Genomic DNA, 21,715 nt, shown 5'->3' with positions numbered 1-21,715 from the left:
TCCTCTGGACCTTTTGTGATGCAAAGACCATATTTTTCTCCTGTAACATCCAGAAAACATACAAGGAAAAACATGGCAAGTGCAACCACCTACGCGAGACATCAAGAAAAGAGGATTGTTCGCCCTTCGCACAGCTGCCCCTTAGTCTACTCTTTGGCTTGACCTAAGTTGAGTAAAGTAGAAAAAAACCCTAAATAACCTAAAATGACTATAGTTTCCCTGTAAACTACAACAACTTGAATCAACTAGGAATTAGACTTTCAATTTTTTAAAAAAATATCACAATTATCTACATTTTAACAAAGCAACTACAGGACACAGAATCAAATTAAAATTCATCCTGGAGGGGTGACACTCCCATGGGTTAAAATGCAGAGATGCGGGCTTCCCTGGTGGCGCAGTGGTTGAGAATCTGCCTGCCAATGCAGGGGACACGGGTTCGGGCCCTGGTCTGGGAAGATCCCACATGCCGCAGAGCAACTAAGCCCGTGAGCCACTATTACTGAGCCTGCGCGTCTGGAGCCTGTGCTCCGCAACAAGAGAGGCCGCGATAGTGAGAGGCCCGCGCACCGCGATGAAGAGTGGACCCCGCTTGCCACAACTAGAGAAAGTCCTCGCAACGAAACGAAGATCCAACACAGCCAAAAAATAAATAAATTAAAAAAAAAAAAAAAAAATGCAGAGATGCATACCTTCCCTCCAAAATAAAAAATACCACGTAACTTAAAAATAAAGAAGGAAAAACACAGCCTGGGACTATTGAACAAAAGTTACTTGGAACCGCCCAGACCAACGCTCGACTCCCACGAACGCCCCAGCACCCGCTGGTGGCCACTGCAGACACCGGGGGTGACACCAGCACACGTGCTTTGGTTATCTGTCCAGGAGACGCACCTACAACCCACAAACAGTTCTGCCCAGGTGGACACTAGCACAGTGGACCCCGGCCCTGCACACCCACCCAGAGGCCTCTCTGCCCCCCACCCTTGAGCACCTCAGCCGGGGCTCCAGCAGACGGGCAGCTACCCTGCCCTCGGGTAGCTTCTCAACTCCTTGCCAGGTCTCTGAGCACAAAGCAAATGAAACCAGTGTCTCCAGGCTGTCCAGAGGCAGCCCCCCATGTGCCCTCTCTCACAGATGGTTCATCAGGCTCCAACCCCCAGGCCTCCACACCAGCTGACCTTTCTGTGGGTCATGACTTCCAAATATACAAAGTGAGCATGGACGTCAAATCAGCACCTTATAAACTGCTAGTTTTAGAGATGAGAACAGTGGTTTAATAGTCCTGCAAATTACCTGAGGTAGTTGGTACCGAATGCACAGCACCTGCAGGGCTGGAGGGTTCCGACAAGAAAACTCACTAAGCACAAGCCTCCCAGACCCCGAACCTGCTTCCCTCACAGCAGGCCTGCTGTGACGAGGGACAAGAACGTGCTCCAGGTTCCCCTCAAGGAGAAAGCTCCCCAGGCCCCAGTTCCTTACACAACGAAGGTCACATGGACACTGCAGGTTTATCACAAGTTGCCAAGAGCACTTTATTTTTTCTTTTCAACATCCTGTTCTGCAGCTTCCTTGGCCCTTTTTGCCCGGATGCCAAAGAGCCGGGCGTTGGCACGGGCCATGCGGAGACTGGCGAACGCCTTGAAGTTCTTCTCTTCCTCTGTGATGACTCTGGCTTTCTCCTTCTTGTAGACCTGGAACGGAGCACAGGCCCAGAAGCAGCTGTCAGCAAACTGAGAGGACTTGGAGGGGTATCTGCCCACCCAAGAAAGGCTACATGGAGGCCACCAAAAGGCTATACCACTCCCCTGTGGATTTAAAACAACCCCAAGTCATGTGACGGGTGGGCGGGGCACTGTGCTTGGACAGGACCTGGAGAAGGGGAGGCTCAGGCCCACGCCCCACTCGCAGGAGCCTCAAGGGCCTGGTCAATTGCCACTCAGGTTACAGGATCACCAAACATGCCTGGCCTTTCCAAATAGCGAAAAGGGAAAAAGGACCCAACAGAGGGAGTGGTGACAAGTGAGAGTGCACAAAGCTTCCCTCAAGGAGTCCATCTGTTAAGATGCAGGAGGCTCTCCCCAGGGTGGAAGGAAGGTCCTTTCCACAAACCTGTAAATCTCAACATGGGCCCCAGATGCCAGGCCGACTCCCTCCAACCCAACCCCCGCCCTGTCATTCAGTTGCTCCCTCCAAACATGCCCACTTACGTTCCGTATGGGCATGACTGGTCCGGTCAGCTGGGTGGCCAATTTGAGCTCTTCAGCCTGTTTGCAGTGAGAAGGGAGTTAGATGGACTCAGCTCATCTCCCCAAGCCTGTAGCCCCTGGCTGGGGGCCCCCGCCTGCCGATGGATTCCTGTCCATCTAGTAGGTGGCAGGCACAGGCAGATGAAAATGAGCCACCCACGTGTGAAGCAGAGACACACGTACAACAACTCTCACAAGCCCATATGGATGGACTGTTAATTTCACACAAAGGTCAGTAACAGGAAAATCACTTTCCCAATTCTAAAACAGCTGGCTCCAAGTGCCACCGCTCTTGCCCGCCGTGAATCTCGGCAGTCCTAGCGATCAGTTTGTGGATTCTCAGAGGCTTTCTTCCAGTTATCTACCAACTCTCTACTACCCCGCATGAAGACCCGGTTTTGGAGAAATAAAAAGCTACAGACAGATATGTTTTCTTCTCAGCCCAGCTAAACCCACAGTGAGACCTCCACGCCCTCACCCGGCTGGGCACAGAGGGACCCCGGTACTCACAGAGCTGTCTCCCTTCTTGGGGGCCGAGGGCTTCCTGGGGAAGAGAATGAGCTTGGAGCGGTACTCCTTGAGCCGCTGTACGTTGGCCTGCAGGGATTCCGTGCACTTGTTCCGCCGCCTCGGGTCCACCGAGATCCCAATGGTCCGGGCCACTTTTTTGTGGATGCCGGCCACCTGCCCCGAGACAGACACAGATGAAGCCCCGAGGGCTCCCCGGTCCCCACCCCCTGCCGGGAGAGCCCAGCCGTCAGATGGAAAAGGGTTCAAGCGCATTTTCATCACAGCAGTGCAGCGATTCCGGAGAATGTCATCACTTGGCTGTGGGCCACGAGGGACAACCCGTGGGACTCAGGACGCGGACTGGCGACACTCACCCTCAGCTCCTCCAGGCTGAAGCCCCTGCCGGCGCGCACCTTGGTGTGGTACCTGACCGTGGGGCATCTCACCACCGGCCGGAGCGGGCCGGACGCGGGGCGCGGGGCGATGCGGCGCGCCTTGGCCTGCCGGGCCTTGCGTCTGCGCAGACAGAAGCCGAGCGGCGGTCACCCGCCGCCCCTCCCGCAGCGGGCCGGGCGCGCGAGTCCCGGCCGCCCTCCGCGCGCAGCGAGAGAAGGGGGCGCGCTCGCTCCGGGGCGGCTCACCTGCGGATCTTGCGCGCCGGCTGGTTGAACCACGTGGCCACGCGCCGCTGCCAGTCCTTGTGGAAGTGGGGCTTCAGGATCATGCCATTCCGGCTAGGCGCCATGGCTGAGGCCGACTGGCCTGGGGAGCGGGGAGAACGCGGAGCGAGTTAGGGCCCGGGCGCGGTGGCCCGCCGGCACGCGCACAAAGCCCGGGCCACGGCCCGACGACGACGGCGGCTGGCGGACGCCGGGGACGGCAGATGGGACCGGATGGTGTCGGAAATCAGCGATGGCGCCACGCTCGGGTGTACTCACCTCCTCCGAGGGTTCACGGCCGCGGAAAAGAAAGGGCACCGCAGAGCACCCTGGGATGATACTGGGCCCGGCCAATCAGAAGCGACGGAACGTTCTGACCAATCAGAGCCAGGGCCGCCGAGTGACGTGAGGCCCCTCCCCTCGGCGGCCCTCGCTGCACTAACAAACATGGCGCCGCGTTTCCCGTGCTACGCGAGTCCCGCGCCCCCGGCCCCGCGGACGGTCTGGGTCCCACGAAGCCCGGGCCGGCCGGCCTGCTCGTGCACCACGGTAGGCCTCGCCCTCCGCGTCCTGGTCTGAGGCCCCGGCCACCACGTGGATCCTGCTTGCCCTCCCTGTGGGCGGAGCGCACACTTAGGAGCGGGCCTTCCAGAGCGCCCTGCGCGTGTCGCACGGAGGTCTGCGGTCGGGCCGTTGGTGGCAAGTACCCCACAGCGAGTGTGGAACTAAGAACCGCGTAGCGGATCGCGGCTGTCCCTAGCTCCGCTGTGCACACTGCCACCCACGCAGATGAGCGTCGTAAAAACACCAAGTAGCCGGGCCACCTGGGCTCTGGCGCCTCCTGTTCCCGGGACAGCCTGGGACGACGCCAACACATCCTGCCATCTGTAAGCCTTGACACCCAGCAACCCCTTTCCTTTCCCACCCTCACCCCAGTCACCAAGCTTCCTCCCCTGAAACCTAATCAATGTTTTATGAATTTCATGACACAAAATAAGAAATTTGGAGGCCTGTGTCCTACACTGAGTAAACAGGTAGCTGATACTGATGCTGATAGTTTTCTGCCCTATTGAGACACCCTCGGGTATTAGAAAAATCAGGTTGGGACTCATTGAGGAATTAAAGGGTTATGGTTGGGGAGACCAGAACATGTGAAAGGGCAGAGGAGTTTTTTAACACATACGTGCCAAGGCTGTCTGGAAGGTTGGAGCCCTGCCACCTAATAGGTACGTGCTCAGTTCTGAAGCAAGGGCGGTATCAGTCCTGTTTGGCCGACAGTTGTTAGCAAATGCAAAAAAGCACTTCTCGGTAAACTCGGAAGTGGTGTTTGTGAAGTTAGGGTCATAAACTTTTATTTTGGAATACTTTTAGATATACAGCAAAGTTACAAAAGTAGTACAGGGACTTCCCCGGTGGCGCAGTGGTTAAGAATCCATCTGCCAATGCAGGGGACATGGGTTCGAGCCCTGGTCTGGGAAGATCCCACATGCCACGGAGCAACTAAGCCCGTGTGCCCCACAACTACTGAGCCTGTGCTCTAGAGCCCGCGAGTCACAACTACTGAGCCCGAGTGCCTAGAGCCTGTGCTCCGCAACGAGAAGCCACCGCAATGAGAAGCCTGTGCACCACAGCAAAGAGTAGCCCCTGCTCGCCACAACTAGAGAAAGCCCACACGCAGCAACGAAGACCCAACGCAGCCAAAAAGAAAATTAAAAAATAAATAAAATAAAATAAATAAAAATAAATTTAAAAAGTAGTACAGAGGGTTCCATTATATTGTCTACCCAGGTCCTCTAATATTAACATCCTACGTGGCAATGGTAAGGTTGGCAAAGCTAAGAAATTAGCATTGGGACTTCCCTGGTGGCGCAGTGGCTAAGAATCCGCCTGCCAATGCAGGGGACACGGGTTCGAGCCCTGGTCCGGGAGGATCCCACATGCTGCAGAGCAACTAAGCCCGTGCACCACGACTACTGAAGCCCATGCACCTAGAGCCCGTGCTCCGCAACAAGAGAAGCTACCGCAATGAGAAGCCCCCACACTGCAATGAAAACGGCCCCTGCTCGCCACAACTAAAGAAAAACCCACGCACAGCAATGAAGACCCAATGCAGCCAAAAATAAAAATTAAAAAAAAAAAATCTCTGCATCCTTTCACAGACACAGACAGCTAAACTGGAAGGTCAGTGACCCACAGGAAAGTAGCTAGTATAAAATCTTTGTACTAGTTTTGAGACTTTGGGCAAGTTATTGGTGTGAAATGGGAGGAGCTGCTGTTAGGCCACAGAACACAGCGCAGTGCCCAGTGCATGCATGGTAAGTCAAGGTCACACAGCTCTGCTTCCAGGTGACAGGGAAGGGAAGGCAGTGCAGGCGAGAAGGGGTGGGGGGGAGAGCGAGGGGTCATCATCTGCTTCGCAAATCACTTTGTCCATTGGAACTGAACCCACACTCCATCTGGCAGCCTAACTGCAGCAGAGAGGCCCTGAAGGAGATGTCTGTTGAATAAACGGTTGCCTTGGCCTGGGACGTATTTCCTCGGACACAAACGTTAGCCCACACCTCCCATGTCTATCTCAGACGCCTTTCAGTAATCCCGCCATGGACCAGGATACCTTGCTATTTTCTAATCTCAAACACATTCCTGTCCCCATCCCCCCTTTCAGACCCACAGACTCATGCAGCTCTGACTGCTCATAGGGTGCTGCCCGGGGTACCGGGGAGGGTTTGAAGTCTGGAGTTAGTGGTAAGAAGTTGAAGCTGCAGTTCGGGGACCTCGGTCTGCTGCACACAACCCGGCAACCCAGCCACACAGTTTTTCGACGCCTGAGTAGTCCATACTTACATCCTTGGGGAATATGCAGAATAGCAAGGCCAAAAGTTCCCATGTGACATTCTGCTGAGAGCTCAGTTTCCCAGCTGGGAAGATTAAAGAAGTGAACTGTTATGTAGGCGTCCTTCTTGACACACAGACTTGTTGGCTCAGGGTTTTAAAACTCTTCAGCTAGGGACTTCTCTGGTGGTGCAGTGGTTAAGAATCCGCCTGACAATGCAGGGGACACGGGTTCGATCCCTGGTCTGGGAAGATCCCCTGTGCACCACAACTACTGAGCCTGCGCTCTACAGCCCACGAGCCACAGCTACTGAGCCTGCGAGCCTAGAGCCCGTGCTCCGCAGCAAGAGAAGGCACCGCAATGAAAAGCCTGGGCACCGCAATGAAGAGTAGCCCCCGCTCACCACAACTAGAGAAAGCCCGCGCGCAGCAATGAGGACCGAACGACGAGGACCCAACGGAGCCAAAGATAAATTAAAAAAAAAAAAAGAAAGTCTTCAGCTAGAGGGACAGCCTCTGCCTCCTTGCCACAGAACTCCACGGCACAACTCTGCCGAGGGGCTTTTGTCCTGGGCTTGGGCCCGCAAGGGCCACTGAAAGGACTGGCTAATGCCCCTGGACTCAGCACTCACTGGGGTCAGGGTTCCTGGAGGAGCGCCCTAGAGGGGTGGGGTATGCACAGCCTCCCAGAATTTCCTTGTAATTGTGCCCCAATTGCTTGCCCCACACCTACACCCGACTGGCCCCCTCCAAAGACGGTCAACACTAGCTCCTGGAGCCCTTTGACGCACAGTGTTTATTTATTTATTTATTTGACAGCACCAGGTCTTAGCTGCAGCACGTGGCATCTTTATTTGTGGCATGCGAATTCTTAGTTGCAGCATGTGGGATCTAGTTCCCTGACCGGGGATCGAACCCAGGCCCCCTGCATTGGGAGCACGCAGTCTTAGCCATTGGACCACCAGGGAAGTCCCTGACACACAGTCTTGATTTTAAAAATTAATCTCAGGGAATTCCCTGGCGGTCCAGCAGTTAGGACTGTGTGCTTTCACTGCCGAGGGCCCAGGTTCAATTCCTGGTGGGGGAACTAAGATCCCACAAGCTGCTGGGCACAGCCAAAAAAAATTAGTTAATAAAAAAAATTAATCTCACAGCGGCAACATGTTTTTATTGTGTTTTGACACACACACAAGTCATGTTCCTAGAGCACTTTGCAAAAATTAGCACACTAACAGTGTCATAAATATGGGCTGCTGGTTGAATTAGGAAAAGCAGGAGCCGAACAACTCCGCAGGGACAGGATAATTTTACAGTGTTTCATCACAGAACTCAACCATCCGGCCTCTCAACTTACCAAAGTCGCAGCCGGCACGTAAACCTGATAGAGGCTGAGAGATTCCTGTAATACGAGGGACACCTAACGTAAGTGACCACCTGGAAGTATGTTATTATAATCACAAATATCTGAAAGTTGCTAGGAGAGTGGATCTTTTTTTTTTTTTAATTAATTAATCTATCTATCTATCTTTGGCTGTGTTGCGTCCTCGCTGCTGTGCACGGGCCCTCTCCAACTGAGGTGAGCGGTGGCCCCTCCTCGCCACGGTACGAGGGCCTTTCATTGCAGTGGCCTCTCCTGCTGCGGAGCACGGGCTGCAGGCGCACAGGCCTCAGCAGCTGTGGCACTTGTGGTCAGCAGTTGTGGCGCGTGGGCTCCGGAGTGCTGGCCCAGCAGTTGTGGCACATGGGCCCGGCTGCTCCGCGGCATGTGGGATCTTCCCAGACCAGGGCTCGAATCCGTGTCCCCTGCGTTGGCAGGTGGACCCTCAACCACTGCGCCACCAGGGAAGTCCCAAGAGAGCGGATCTTAAAAGTTCTCATCACACACAAGAAAACTTCCGTAACTATGTGTGGTGACCAACGTTAACTGACTAACCGTGGTGATCACGGCACAATGCAAACAAATAGGAATCATTGTGTTGTACACCTGAAACTAATATGATGTACCTCAACAAAAAAATTTTAAAAACAAACTTTTAAAAAGCGTTAACAAAAACCCATGTTTATATGAGCATAGGCGAGAGTGGAAAACAACTTGTATTATGATGTAAGAACTCTATAAGTTAATTCATCTAATAGTCTTTACTAGTCTTCTGGGGCTCTGATTGTATTAAATGTACATTTACTTAAAGAACATGTGTATCTCAGCGAGGCGCCCTCACACACCTGACTCGGACGAAGACAGTTCCAGAAGCTACCGTCAGGCCACGATACACCCGCTCTGCTGGGCAGGGGCAGGTTGCCCAGTGCAGTCTGGCTGCTCCAGGGGACCACGAGCTGCTGTTGGGAGAACCCCCTTCACCTCCAGGAGCCCTGTAAGGGAGGCGTGAGAGGCAGCAGAGGTGCACAGGCCCTGTGCCCCGTGCGCTCCCCGGGTGCCGTGTCTGAGGCCCGGGAGGTCACGTCACCTAGGACACCTCACTTCTGTAGAGCAGAGCGCTGTCCCCGCAGCCCTCCCTGCTGGGCGGCCGTGAGCCCGCTCACCGGGCAGCCCTGGGGAGCCGGGCTGCACCTTCCTCCACTACAGCAGGGCAGCCCGCTTCACGCCACTTACGTCCCGTTCCTGGCTAAGCGTCACCAGACGCCGGCCATTGTAATGGTAAACCACGAGGGGATGAGCTTGGCCACATCCGTGTGAGATTACAGAGGAGGCCGCCCCATGGCGAAGACGCCAGCCTCACCCTCTGAACCCTCGGCCAGTCTTTGGGAAGGAACCTGGGAACCGGGGCAGATGGCGAAGCATCTCTTGGGCTGCCCCGCCCCCGTGAGCTTCCTCGGGGCGCCGATGCACAGGGGAGGTGGAAGCAACGAGGAGCAGGTGGGAGCCCCCACGTGGGTCACACCGCCAGGGACTCGGGGGCCGACTGCAACCCGTCCGCCTGTCCCACGCCCTCCCTCCCAGAGTCCTACAAGAGGGAGGGGTCCCAACTGGTCACCTCGCAGCTGACATCACACCCTGTGAATACAGTACCCGTGAACCAGGACGGCCCTCGGGGCAGAGCTGACCACGCAGGAAACACAGGCCTCCATCCACAGCCGGGTGTCCCCCAGAGCCCCTTGTGTGCGCCCGTCCACGCGGCGGCAGGTGACGCTGCTTTATTCCTCCAGGCCCAGTGCCTGTCCCTGGGACCCACTGATGAGCGAGCCCAGGACGGGGCCCCGCGGAGGACGGGCAACGAGGGGCTTGGAGGCCCTTTCACGGCGGAGCCCTGAGCATCCTGACCAAGTCACAGGAGCCGGAGGAGCCCGGCCCAGGCCCCGCACCACGAGGCCGTTCAGGGCCCCCACGAGACGGGGCCGCTCCGTGCGCACCGGTGACCCTCCCACAGGCGAGAACGACCCACAAACACGAATGAAACCGTGCGTCTCTGCAGAGACATTTACTTGTCCTGCGCAGGGAAGTCAATAAATAGATCTCAGGGGCCTTGAGCTGAGACCAGCGAGGGCTGAGAGGAGGGACCGGCTCCGGCGGCCAGCAAGGTGGTCCAGCTACCGGGGCCAGGACGGCTCCTCCCCCTGCAGGGGCTGCTGCCGGCCGCCTCCGCCTCCCCCGCCTCCGGCTTCTCCCTCTGGGCGTCGCTCCACCTCTGCGGCGCAATCCTCCTCTTGGGCCCGTGGGGGGGCGGGCCGATGAGGGCCTCGATGTCCTCGTAGTTTATCACTTCCTTTTCCAGCAGGGCGTTCGCCAGCTGAAGAACAAGAGGGCAGTGTGAGCGGCTGACGAGGGCCCGGACAAGAGCCCTTTGAGAGCAGAGCGCGGTGGAGGGAGGGCCCCGCCCCCGGACCCGCCGGCCCGGGCAGGCGGGCGGCCGAGCACAGAATCGCTCCCTAACTCCACCTTAAGGACAAGGCCAGCTGCCAGCCTCATTAACTTTTCTACTTCCCTTCCCAGCGTGTTTATTTTAGGCAACTTCAATTTCTTTTACAAACACGTGTGAGCGTCAGCATGCGGGCAGTGGAGCTGGCGTGCAGGACCGCCTCGATGGGACCAGGGGAGGGACCCACGAAGAGCCGCCACGGCCGCTGCTGAGGGGTTCCCATCGCTCCCACGCTGGCTGCTCCGACAGCTGGCCCTGGGGCAACACGGGCTTGAACCGCGCGGGTCCGCTCCTATGCGGATTTCTTCAGTGAACATGACTGCAGGACTACGAGACCCACGACAAGCAGGTGCAGAACTGCGGGCAGGGAGGGCCGGCTGTGCAGGCGGCGCTCAGGGGCCAGCTGTATGGTGCTCAGCCCAGGCACGCCCGACGGCGCACACGGGAGCCCCGCACAGCAGCGGGCCGGCCCCGGCGGGTTCCGCACGGCTCCCGGCTCCCGGGACCCCACAACACGACACCACAACGTCACGCTGAAGGAACAGCGGCCCGTCCACAGACAGCTGCCCCCTCTCCGGGTCCACGGAAGCTTCACCTCTGCGGTCGCCTCCAAACCCAACAGCCCAGGCTCGTGATGAGCACACCAGACGGAGCCCAACTGGGGGACGTTCCACACACACCAGACCAGCCCTCCTGCACTGCCATGAGCAACAGGAGGGGGAGCCGTCCCAGCCAGGAGGGCCTGACGGACATGAGGACGGACCGGAGGGCGGGGTGAGCGCTAGGCGAGGTGGCTGAAGCGTGGACTGCGGTTAACGCCGCGTGTCTGTGCCGGCTGGTCACTGTGTTGTGGAAAACGCGCCCCACTGATGGGAGATGTTAACACGAGGGGACCAGCCGGGGGCAGAGGGCTCTGTGCTGTATCTGGCGCTTCCATGGGCACCTGAAACTATGCTAAGCTTTACAATTTAGTTTAAAAGTTCCAGGAGACGTGAAGAGCTGGAAAGGGACTAAACAACGTGGACCAGACCCCACTGCTGGCTGAAACTGGGTAACGGGCCCAGGAGGGTTGGCGATGTCCCCCCGTCTCCTCTGAAGGAACTGGCCTGAGAGGTTCAATGATACAAAGCTAAACGAGGTGCGAAAGGCGCTACGTTCGGTTGAGCTGGGTGGGCCTCGCTGGTTATGTCGTTTTCTGGAGTCCTGTGCACGGGAGGGGTGAGCGGCCGCGCCAGCAGGGCAGTGACGGCAGGCCCAGCTCCTGGCGGGACAGGCGTGCGCAGGGCCTGGGGGCGGCGGGGGCTCACCGCCTGCAGCTTGTCCAGGTTGTCCCGAAGCACCTTCTCGGTGTGCCTGTAGGCCGCGGCCACCAGCAGCCTCGCTTCCTGCAAAGGGAAGACAAGAGTCTGTGATGGGCAAGGGCGGCTGGCCACCGCGCCCGGGGTCCCCTGCGGCCCGGCCCTGGCGCTAAGGTACACAGAAGAAACACGGGTTCAGGAACACGGCCTTTCGTGTCTTACAACGAACAGGAGAGCAAGGCTGTCAAGGGCCTCCTGCCCCCACCCCAGCCCCGGGAATGCCCTGTTCCAGAGGCCTGCCCAGCAGACAGCCCGCCAGCTCCTGGAGCCCCGGACCCGCATCTGTCCTCCACGCCCACGGCTGCCTAGGTGCCAGCGACACTGCGGTCGTCTCTCGTGGGCAGCTCGCGAGCAGGGCTCACGGCGCTAGCTCCATCCCTGGAGACATGTACTTATTTGACGTCCCTCACAGTCCTGTGTCGTCTACGGTCCCACCGGGCGCCAGCAGGCCCTCGCCCAACTCCTCTGGGCACGCAGCCAGCACACAAGAGACCTGTCTCCCACCCGCACGCAGCTCGGGACCAGGGAGGACTCACATGGTCCATCATCTGCTGGAGGCCCTGGCTGAAGGGACGCCGTCCGATGCCTGGGACGCCGTCCTGGGCCTCGGGGAAGGAGATAGGCCCGATGCTGGGCGCCATCCCGAACTGCCTCACCATGGAGTAGGCGATGCGCGTGACCTTCCTCAGGTCGTCCTGCGCCCCTGGAGTGCGGGGTCAGAAAAAGGGGTTCCTTCCTGGAGGTGTAGGCCGGGGCACCCGGGGCCCTGCCGACCCCTGAGAGCAGAGGTGGGTACCCGGGGACAACTGTATCCTGTCCTTAAAACTTAAAAAAATGCTCTTTTGTTTAAAAAACAACTCCTCGGGATGCCTCTCTGGATTCACGGCACCGGCAGCGACCTGGCGCCATCCAGGTCCGTGGGGCAGCTGACAACACGGGCACCGAGTCTCCCGGAACCTCCTCCACCTCCTGACGGCCCAGCGAGACTCCGCTTACAGTCTGCACGTGGGGAAAAGCTTTTGTAACAACTAGATCATCTAGAAAGTCTGGCTTAGTTCCAAACCTTTGACCACAGCTCGTCTTTTAGAAACACTTAATGAAATTCAAAACTGCATTTGCACCTGCTACTCAGACCCCGCCATTGGGTTCACCCCCGCCCCCACGCAGAATGGCTGAAGGGTGTGGAAGCCGTGTGGGCGCCAGCCCCTCACCGGAAGTGACCCTGTTGAAGGAGATGGACTCGGACGCGCGGCCGCCCAGGGCCATGCACATCCGCTCAAACAGCTGCTCCCTGGTGAAGAGGTGCTGGTCTCTTGGGAGAATCTGAGTGAAGCCCAGGGCTGCGTTGGTCCGCGGCGCGATGGACACCTGTGGAACAGAGGTGGCCCCAGTTAGCGGGCAGGACGTAGGCCTCAGAGATCGGGGGGTGGAGTAAGACAGTCTTCAATCAGAGGGTTCAAAGCAGGGAGCAAATGTGACTGTCCCCATGTTTATAACCGCATCACGGGGAAGGGCTCCCACACTGTCGGGGCGTGAGGTCCCTGCACACGACCACGCGTCCGCGAGGGAAGGAAAGGTGACGAGGACGGGACGACCCGCCGAGGGCCCTGCGCTGCCCGTGCTCCCACCCACAGCCCGCGCCTGGTGAGCCCCTGGGGCAGGGTTCTGGCAGCAGGAGGCCACCCTGAGGCTCCGAGGAGGACACGTCCCCACCTCGCCTGGCAGAGTGCCGAGCACGGGGCAAGGGGGCTTTCTCGGCACGACTAGTCTGCCTGACTCTCTGTCGTCGAATGGAAAACCCTAAGAACAGGAAATTTGAAATTACGGTTTTTACTTCACCATGGGCTTTCCCATGTTACTTTTTCGAGATACTGCACGAAAACATTTATCTTGATCACTGGGTCTTCTCGGCCGGCGGCTCCTGCACACACCGTCTTCGTCACAGCCCTCTGCCCAGGACACAGCGGGGCCCGGCCTAAGCAGCAGGACAGCGGCCGACGAAGCCCAACTAGCAACGCGCTGCTGCAGCCGTCACCCCCGGGAAACACCACACGCAGGCTGCAGCTGCCGCACACCCCGTCTTTGGGGGTCACGGAACAAGGAGCAAGGCAGCGCCTCCTCAGCCGGGGGGACCAAGCCCCCGGCTCAGGCCCACGTGGAGGGCACGGTTACAACCCTCCACACGGGGCACCCACGCCCCAAACACGGGCACTGTCCGCAGGGGCCACTCAGGGACCCCCGGTCTCAAAAGCACACAGCTGAGGAGGCGTTACGACAGTACGCCTGCCAAATACACGACGTGCACTAACTCACTGCTTTCTAAACTCAGGAGTCACGAAATCAGCACGTCCCGGAGCCGACGGCAACCCTGGCAATCCTCAGCTCCACGGGCGACCGCGGCCACCCCGCCCCGTGCCTGGGCCGCTGCACCCACCTTCCCCACGGCCTCCGTGTGCTCCAGCAGCCAGCCCACCAGGGCGTGGCCCGACTCGTGCAGCGCCACCACCTTCTGCTCTTCCTTGGAAAGCACCTGGCTCTTCTTGGCGGCCCCTGAAAGAACGCCCGGGAAGGTGAGCTCAGGCGCACGGCCACCCCGGATACGTGGCCAGGCCCGTGCTCGTGGCGCCAAAGCGAGGCCTTGCTCGCCCCACTTGTGTAAACACTGCCAACAGCAGCCCCTCCGGCAAGGCCCTCACAGGGCTGCGGGGCCGACGGCGCGAGCTCGGGTCTCCTGCCGGCTCCCCGACCTGGCAGGGCAGCCGCAGCCCCCGCTCTCCGGTCCTCCTGCCCGAGTAGCTGACCCTTTACCACGCGACCTTACACTCATCCCCCTCAAGTCACTGCTGAGGTCCTGTCCGCTGTCCCCAACCGTCCACACGTCTGCACGTTTCCATCTCTGCACCCTGAACAAGCTCTAGGTTCAGGGTACTTGGTAAGTCACGCGACCGGGACCACCCCCAGCGCCTGCTGTGAGGGGACACGTCCTGAGACGCACGGGCCGTGGCCGTCGGATCGCCCCACCCAGAGCCGGGCCCAGGAGCGGCCGCTGCAGCTCAGGAGCACCCCGCTCGAGGCACCACCCACCAGGCAGGATTCCGGACGGGTTTCCTCTAGGCTTTCCTGCTCGGATACTCTCGCTGTAAGCACACCACCTTCCACGTAAAAGAAATGGCTTACACAAAACGTAATTTACGTGAGAAACAGTGACGCTGGCTTGTGCCCAGGCTGCAGAGGCACCTGTCCTAGGTCTGAACTCAAACTGAGGGTGGCGGGCCCATCTGTGGGAGGGGCCTGCTCCTCGGTGCCGTCCTCAACGACTCGGTCTAAACCCTGTGGAAGGACGAGGCGCACTGATGGCCTCTGGTGCTGCCCCCGGGCTACGGGAGCTCGTCCTGCTCTCCTCACAGAAGGCCAAGGACCCCTCGTGCAGCCCAGCAGGTGAGCACAGCCGCAGGCGCCGGCCCCCGCCCAACACAGAGCGCGGAGCCTCCCGCAGAGCAGGCCTCCTCCTTGCTCGGGGGGCAGCTGCCAAGCCCTGGCGACGTGGGCAGGGGCCTGTCCGGCGCTCAGGCCCCACACATTGGCCGATGGGCCGAGGACACTCACATGTGAGCTTGTGACACCCTTTTATATTTCTGTTTGGACAGTATCTTAAACTAACGAGAGTAAGTCACACTGTTAGGGCCTGACGTAAAAACAGGAACACCTGACCCGTCTTTCCTCTTGGGCAATAACTGCGTCGCGTGGCGTCTAGGTCTGCCCCCACCCGCGGGCAGGTCCACGCACCGGCCAAGACGCGCTCCACGGCGTAGTCCAGGCTGGACGTGTGCACGGCCGTGTGCCCCTCCCGCGCAGCGTGCAGGGCGGCCTCGTTACAGATGTTGGCGATGTCAGCGCCTGTGGGCACGGGGGTGGCACTCAAGCAGACGCAGAGAGATGGGGGGCGGGAGGAGGGGGCCGCCCCACCCCCCTCAAGCGGCCGCGCGGCCAAGGTCAGCCGCCTCTCTGGACCCCCGCTGGTTCCTTCCACCTAGTGTTCCGCACACACGTCGAGGGGTGAGAAGGGCTCTCTGACACCCATGAGGTTCTACTTCAGGACGTTAAAGAAAGTCCAAAGGGAAGAAATTTATACCACAATAAAAGGGGTTTCTACTTACATTACCCTGTAAAACGGGAGCCATACAGAAAAGAAACCCGATTTGTGACAACACGGAGACCGTGGGGGAGGGCAGTGGGGGGCCCGGGAGGAGACACGGCCTTGCGGGGCAGCCCCCAGTGGGGAGCAGTGGAACAAAGGCAGGACCACCAGGACTGCCAGGGCGGGGGGTGGGGGGCGTGCACAGGCGACAGAACCTCGGGAGGAGAGTCCTCTTACCTCTGCCTGCCGCGTGCACACCTCACTCCCACCCCGGCTGTGCTGGCCGTGGGCCCCAGAGCAGGGGTGGAGGGTCCCTGGGGAGGCCCCCTCCGCCCTCTCCAGCCCCAGACAAAGACCAGTGCCCCTACCGCTGAAGCCCGGCGTCAGCTCCGCCAGCCGCTGGGAGTAAAAGCTGCTGGCCCGCGTCAGCTTCAGGCTCTCCAGGTGCTGCTCAAAGATCTCCCTCCTTTCCTGCGGGACACGGGACAGGGGACACGGGTCAAAGGGCACGGGTGCAGGCTCCCGCCAGCTGACACTAGGGAGCCCGCCGTCCGGCCCTGCAGGCAGGAGCCACCGGCCGCGAGGTCAGCTTCTGCTCTGAGAAACCAACTCAGAGCTGCAGGCGGCGTTTCAAAAACGGAAGGAAAAAAGGAAACAAAAGAAGATAAAGCACATCGCACATCACAGGTAGCAAAGGTTATTTTGTATCCTGTGTGATACAAAGCGTTTCCTACGTCAGGAAGATGGGAATCCAGGCCTTCGGAAGCAGTGGCAGGGCACAACCTAGGACAGGACCAGGCTGGGTGTTCCCGGGCCCAGCCCTGCCCCCCACGTCGGTCTCTGCGGGAACGTTAACCCACCAGCCACCTGCTACGCTCACCCTCCAGACCCTTCCCTGCCCCTGCTGGGTCCTCGGCCACGCTAGGCTCCTGCTCCCTCGGGGGCCACCACGAAGGCCCAACCCCCTGGAGGTGGACGGCCAAGCAGAGGCCTGAGGCAGTGGGGCCAGAGGGGCCGAGAGGTCCCTGGGGCTCGCACCCTCCACCCCGTCAGGGCAGCCACGCAGCTCGGGCTCCAAAGCCGTGCAGCACACGGTTCTGAGGCTCTGCAAAGGCCGTGCCGCAGAACTCGGCCCAGACGTTTCAGGATAAAGAGGAAAACAGCAAGGATCAAAACCAGGAGAACAGGGGCTTCCCTGGTGGCGCAGTGGTTAGGAATCCGCCTGCCAGTGCAGGGGACACGGGTTCGAGCCCTGGTCCGGGAAGATCCCACATGCCGCGGAGCAACTAAGCCTGTGCGCCACAACTACTGAGGCCGCGAGCCACAACTACTGAAGCCCGCGCGTCACAACTACTGAAGCCCGCGCACCTAGAGCCTGTGCTCCTCAACAAGAGAAGCCACCGCAATGAGAAGCCCGCGCACCACAACGAAGAGTAGCCCCCGCTCGCAGCAACTAGAGACAGCCCGCGCGCAGCAGAGAGGAACCAACACAGCCAAAAAAATATAAATAAATAAATAAATAAATAAAATTAAAAACAAAAAAACGGAAGAGCAGGGAGCCGAGGCCCGGACAGACCAGCCAGGCCGCACTGACCTGCAGTGTGGGAAGGTCGATGAACACGTGTCGGTCCAGTCGGCCTGGCCTCAGCAGAGCGTTGTCCAAAATGTCAGCTCGGTTGGTGGCCGCAAGGACGATGACATGGTCGGTGGTGCCCATTCCTGAAGGAACAGACAGCGGCTGTTAGGGTGGGGCCCCCAACCCGGCAGCTTCCCCACGGACCCCCTTGAGGGACACGGGGCGGGAGAGGCGGGGCACCTGAACGCAGAGCTGTGGACCCACCCGGGCCCGTCCCTCCTGAGCGCTTCCACCAAAACCACAAGAGCAAGAACCCAACGCTTCCTTCCCAGGCCGCGGCCCAGAGGCAGAACCGCAGGTTGGAACCCGGCTCTGCCCTCCACGGCTATCCTCCACATCCAGACAGCAGCCCTGCAGGAAGAGTGTTCCCGGGGTGCGAGGGGCACCTCCCCACACCACTGCCAGGGACAGCGGGGACATGTCCCCTCCAACACTGGGACTGAGGGCCCAGGTCTCTCATGAGAATTTAAAAGCAAGTCCAGAAACCATCACTAACGGCCCACACCTATGTGTGAACCTGGGCTGGACGCTAATTTGAATAAAGCAATTGCAAAAACGCCCCACGAAGCAGCCGGGGGGATCTGACCCCGACTGGATGTTAGACGCTAGTAAGAACCAGTGTCACAATGATATGGAGGTATTCCTCCTAATGAAGCAGCAGAACTCTGGGTCTGCTTTAACCCACAGGGAAGAGGCAGGGGTGCTGGCAGACAGAACTGGCCACAGTTACGACAGGCACCGAGGCTGAGCTGGGGCGTGGCACTCAAAGCAGGCCCCTCCCCGCTTCGGAAAAGTTCCGTAACACACGGTTTAAAAAATAACGATGCCACGATCCATCTTCTGCTAACTGAATCTGTAATAAACTGACATTGACAAATACAATTTCAAATCACCTATACAAAGTGTTTCAACGGAAGTGAAATCAGAGTCCTTCACTCCACTGCACGATCCCAGGACAGCGGCCAGGGGCCCAGCAAGCCCCGACCCAGGGAGGGCACCCACCTCGCCCAGGGGCTGACACCACCAGGACAGCCCAAACCACACCCAGCCCCAAGGAAATCACTCCAGAACTTCAAAGAAATGCCTCCCAGAGACCAGGCTCCCAGCCTGGGCTCTGCGTTTTGGGATGCGGTGAGCCCAGACACCTCATGGAGCCTGGGCCCACTCACGGCTCGAGAGTGGACAGTGCAGAAAAGCGTCTGCTTCCCAACACAAAGGCGGCGTCTTAAAATAACCCAGACTTTTGAAATAAACTCAGACAAAAGCAAGCACCCCCCAGCATACGTGATGCCCCAGCCCCTCTGCCCCGATTGCCTATGCTCAAGTCTTAGGAAAAGCGAAACTCTGACATGGAAACGAGAGGCTTGCTGGAGGGAGGGGCCCTGGGCAGAGCTGGCCGGGTCCACTTCCCGGGGCACCTGGGGACGGAGAAGCCCCTCCGCCTCGAGTCCCAGAGTGCTACCTGGGACACCTGCCGGGGCTCCCCACTCAGATTCCCCAAATGCCTGCCTGCCGTAGGCCGGGGCTGTGGACACAGAATCCTGAGACTATACAACAGTGAAAAAACGTTGAAAAACAGTAGGAACAACGAGTGCAGAAGAAAGCAGCAGCCGGGCCAGGGTGAGCGCGAGCCAGGAGCTCCAGGCGGGGGCTCCGCGGAACGGCTACGGCCTCTGTGTCAGCAAGTGGCCCACAGGGCTTGTTTAGGGACTGGCATAGTTGTGGACACACCGCAAGTGGCAGAAACTGCACAGACGTCCCCGTGGCTGCGTGTCAGGTGACTCCCACATGGAGCCGAAGCTGCCACAACCCCATGTGCCGGGCACGCATCTCTCTGCGCGGTGCCCAGCCTCCACCCCGGACTGAGGCAGATCCCACCACCACAAAGACCTCCCTGCACAGCCCCGTCCCCTCCCCGCCACTCGCGTGTTCTCCTTCCCAGAACTGTCGTTTTCACGGTCTCGTATAAATTGAAGCATACGGTCTGTAGCCTTTTGAGGCTGGCCTTTTTCACTCAGCATAAACCCCGAGATCCAGCCAGGCAGTCGGGCGTAACAGCAAGCGTCTCTTCACTGCTGCCCGGTGCCCCCATGAGAACACACCAGAGCGTAGCCATGCACCCACCGCAGGACACACGGCCTCTTTCCAGGTTTCGGCTGTTACAAGTGAGGGAACACCGGTGCACGCGTGTTTTGTGGACACCGGGTCAACGTGCCGTGTGTGTTCAGAGCCAGCCGAGCTGTCTCCCGGGAGGCTTCACGTTTTCCCCCTCCCGCCGCAGGGGGTCAGGTTCACTTCCCCTGCCGCTTCACAGATGCGTTTGCGCAGCTGCTTCACTCAAATTAGAGTCCAGGTTCACGCACAGACCTGGGATCCAGTCGCTTCACGTCCTCACCACGTCTGCTCTTGCCACTGTTTTGAATGAAGTGAGAGGAATCTCTACCTTCTTTCAGGACCGAGTGCACAGCTAAGTAACAGGGACGCGTGTGTGAGGAGGACAGAGTCCAGCAGCCGGGGTCCGAGAACATGCTCTCCAGAGGCGCCTGGCTGGGCTCACGCAACGCTGAAGGCTCAGTGCAGGAAGGACGGCACTCCAACAAGAGGTGCTGGAGCGGCTGGACGTCCACACACACAGTGAGCTGTGACCAAGCCTCACGCCGCACACAGAAATTCACTGAACACGGGTCACAGACTAACAGGGAAAAGGCCGTGTGAGCGCTACCTGCGGTTTCCTCTTTTTCCTTAATTTTTACTTTCTTACTGAAGTATAGCTTATTTATAGTGCTTCAGGTATAGCACTGAATCACAGCGCAGTGATTCAGTTATGCTTACGTATATATGTACGTATATCCTTTTTCAGCTTCTTTTCCATCACAGGTTATTACAAGACACTGACTCCAGTTCCCCATGCTATACAGGAGGTCCTTGTGGGTTAGGCACCCGGGCCTTTCTACGGACTCCAGGCAGAATCGAGGCCACAGGGGTGTGGATGGAGACGCCATCGTGGGGTGCAAGGCGCGAAGGCCTCTTTGTGCCCGCTGGGCCGGGAGCGGGGATGCAGGTGCCCTGCCCCTGCCCGTGCAGTGGGCCTCCTCCCTCCCCTGCCGGCTGCCCCCTGCACGCTCTGCGCTTGGATGAGCAGACACCGCCCCTCCCCGAGGGGCGGCAAAGGCTCCTCAGACGCGCAGCTGTGTCTGTGCACAAAGGCCCGCTGGCGGCGGTCCAGCCCTGCCAGGGCCCCTGAGGGGGTGCTCGGGGGTCCGGGGGGCGGGTCCTGGGGGGCCACGGCTGCAGCAAAGCCGATGGAAGCTGTTTCTCTCCTGGCGGCACAGAGGGGCCCGTCCGAGAAGGCGCCAGCTGGGAACGCTTCCTGTGGGCGCACGTCACCCGGAAGGGTGGTCTCTGGCTTCAAGCGCAAAAAGCAACAGGAGCAGAGAGACGGGGGGTACTGCTCCCGGGCCCCAGGTGCTCGGCCACAGCGGGGCCACGAGGGAGCCCCGTCACGCACACAAAGTCACAACTATGGGTGAGGTCGCGCTTTAGCCTCGCTCGACACGCCAGGAAACTCCGGCTCGGAGGAGGGGAGGGGAGGGGAGGGGCGCGCACCCCGCCACGTCCCCCCATGGCCCACAAGCCCCCCGGGGCCAGCACTCGGGTGGGCAGCTGCAGGACGACGTGAGTCTGGCACACCCGCCAGGGCCGTGGAGCTCGACCGTGGCTTCCGGAGACGCTCTGCCGTGTGCCACAGCACCACCCAGGCTACCCGTCCTTCTAAAGAGAAGCGGCCGCCACGGCTGAGGTGCAGCACTTCTGACAGCAGGCTCATCAAACCCTGCGCCGGGGTTTCCGGAGACTCGGAGTCTCACGTGCAGATGACCAGACGGTGCGCTCAGGGTCCAGCTGCTCACAGCCCAGCACGTGGGAGGGGCTGGTCAGAGCCGGGGGCAGTGGGGGTGGGGCCCCAGGAGGGCCCGTCTCCAGGGAACGACCCCCAGAGCTTCATCCCAGGTGCACAGACACCGAGTTCCCAGGCACGTCCTCCCCAGGAAGCTTGCTCCTCAGACCTTGACCACAGGGCAGAGTCCCTGAGCCATCCTGACGGACACCCGGACGAGAGGGAGACGCAGGTCTCCCGCGGCAGCTCCGGACGCAAATGATTCTCAGGACCTAACGAGGCAGCCCTTTCCTCTGCCGTGAGCAATCACACTGCGCTTTTCAACCTGCAGAGCTTTCAGATGACGAAGTGCCTCCCGTGCATCAGCCCCCGACCCGCCCAGCGCTGCAGGCCCGCGTCCCAGCACCAGAGTCGGGGCACGGGGGCACCGCCGTGCGCAGTGATGCCACGGAGGCTGTTGTGCGGCTCCTGCCACACGTGCGGGGCTCAACCTCACTCGGGGGACGTCCTTTCCCGGGCCTGGCCCGGAAGAAGTGCCACAGTCACAAGGACAAGGGCATAGA

The 21,715-nt window shown here is 59.5% G+C and overlaps 2 protein-coding genes and 1 non-coding gene across 3 annotated transcripts in view; all 3 read right to left on the bottom strand.

Moving 5' to 3' along the window:
- Positions 1–1,510: 1,510 nt before the first annotated feature.
- Positions 1,511–3,780, bottom strand: RPL13 (ribosomal protein L13). The gene is made up of 6 exons (XM_036832636.1): positions 3,698–3,780; positions 3,401–3,521; positions 3,134–3,275; positions 2,760–2,933; positions 2,211–2,267; positions 1,511–1,694 (listed from the first exon to the last, which is right to left on the bottom strand). The coding sequence occupies exons 2-6, from the start codon at positions 3,502–3,504 to the stop codon at positions 1,536–1,538; spliced, it is 636 nt and encodes a 211-aa protein (XP_036688531.1). The 5' UTR covers positions 3,505–3,521; positions 3,698–3,780; the 3' UTR covers positions 1,511–1,535.
- LOC118886021 lies at positions 2,989–3,072 on the bottom strand. Its single transcript, XR_005017649.1, has one exon. It is a non-coding gene; the product is annotated as a small nucleolar RNA MBII-202 (small nucleolar RNA).
- Positions 3,781–9,660: 5,880 nt separating the features above from the next.
- The window catches only part of SPG7 (SPG7 matrix AAA peptidase subunit, paraplegin), a 29,779-nt gene continuing 17,724 nt past the window's right edge, over positions 9,661–21,715 (bottom strand). Inside the window, exons 10-17 of the mRNA XM_036832635.1 lie at positions 17,216–17,340; positions 15,990–16,092; positions 15,270–15,380; positions 13,918–14,033; positions 12,695–12,851; positions 12,020–12,186; positions 11,433–11,510; positions 9,661–9,996 (exon numbers count right to left, since the gene is read on the bottom strand). Coding sequence (XP_036688530.1) covers positions 9,724–9,996; positions 11,433–11,510; positions 12,020–12,186; positions 12,695–12,851; positions 13,918–14,033; positions 15,270–15,380; positions 15,990–16,092; positions 17,216–17,340 — 1,130 coding nt within the window. The 3' untranslated portion in view covers positions 9,661–9,723. The remainder of the gene's footprint in view (positions 9,997–11,432; positions 11,511–12,019; positions 12,187–12,694; positions 12,852–13,917; positions 14,034–15,269; positions 15,381–15,989; positions 16,093–17,215; positions 17,341–21,715) is intronic.

The sequence above is a fragment of the Balaenoptera musculus genome, chromosome 19, assembly GCF_009873245.2.
Source record: "Balaenoptera musculus isolate JJ_BM4_2016_0621 chromosome 19, mBalMus1.pri.v3, whole genome shotgun sequence".
Classification (NCBI taxonomy): domain Eukaryota; kingdom Metazoa; phylum Chordata; class Mammalia; order Artiodactyla; family Balaenopteridae; genus Balaenoptera; species Balaenoptera musculus.
Note: the sequence above shows the minus strand (reverse complement) of the source record. Positions and strands in the feature narration are given on the sequence as shown.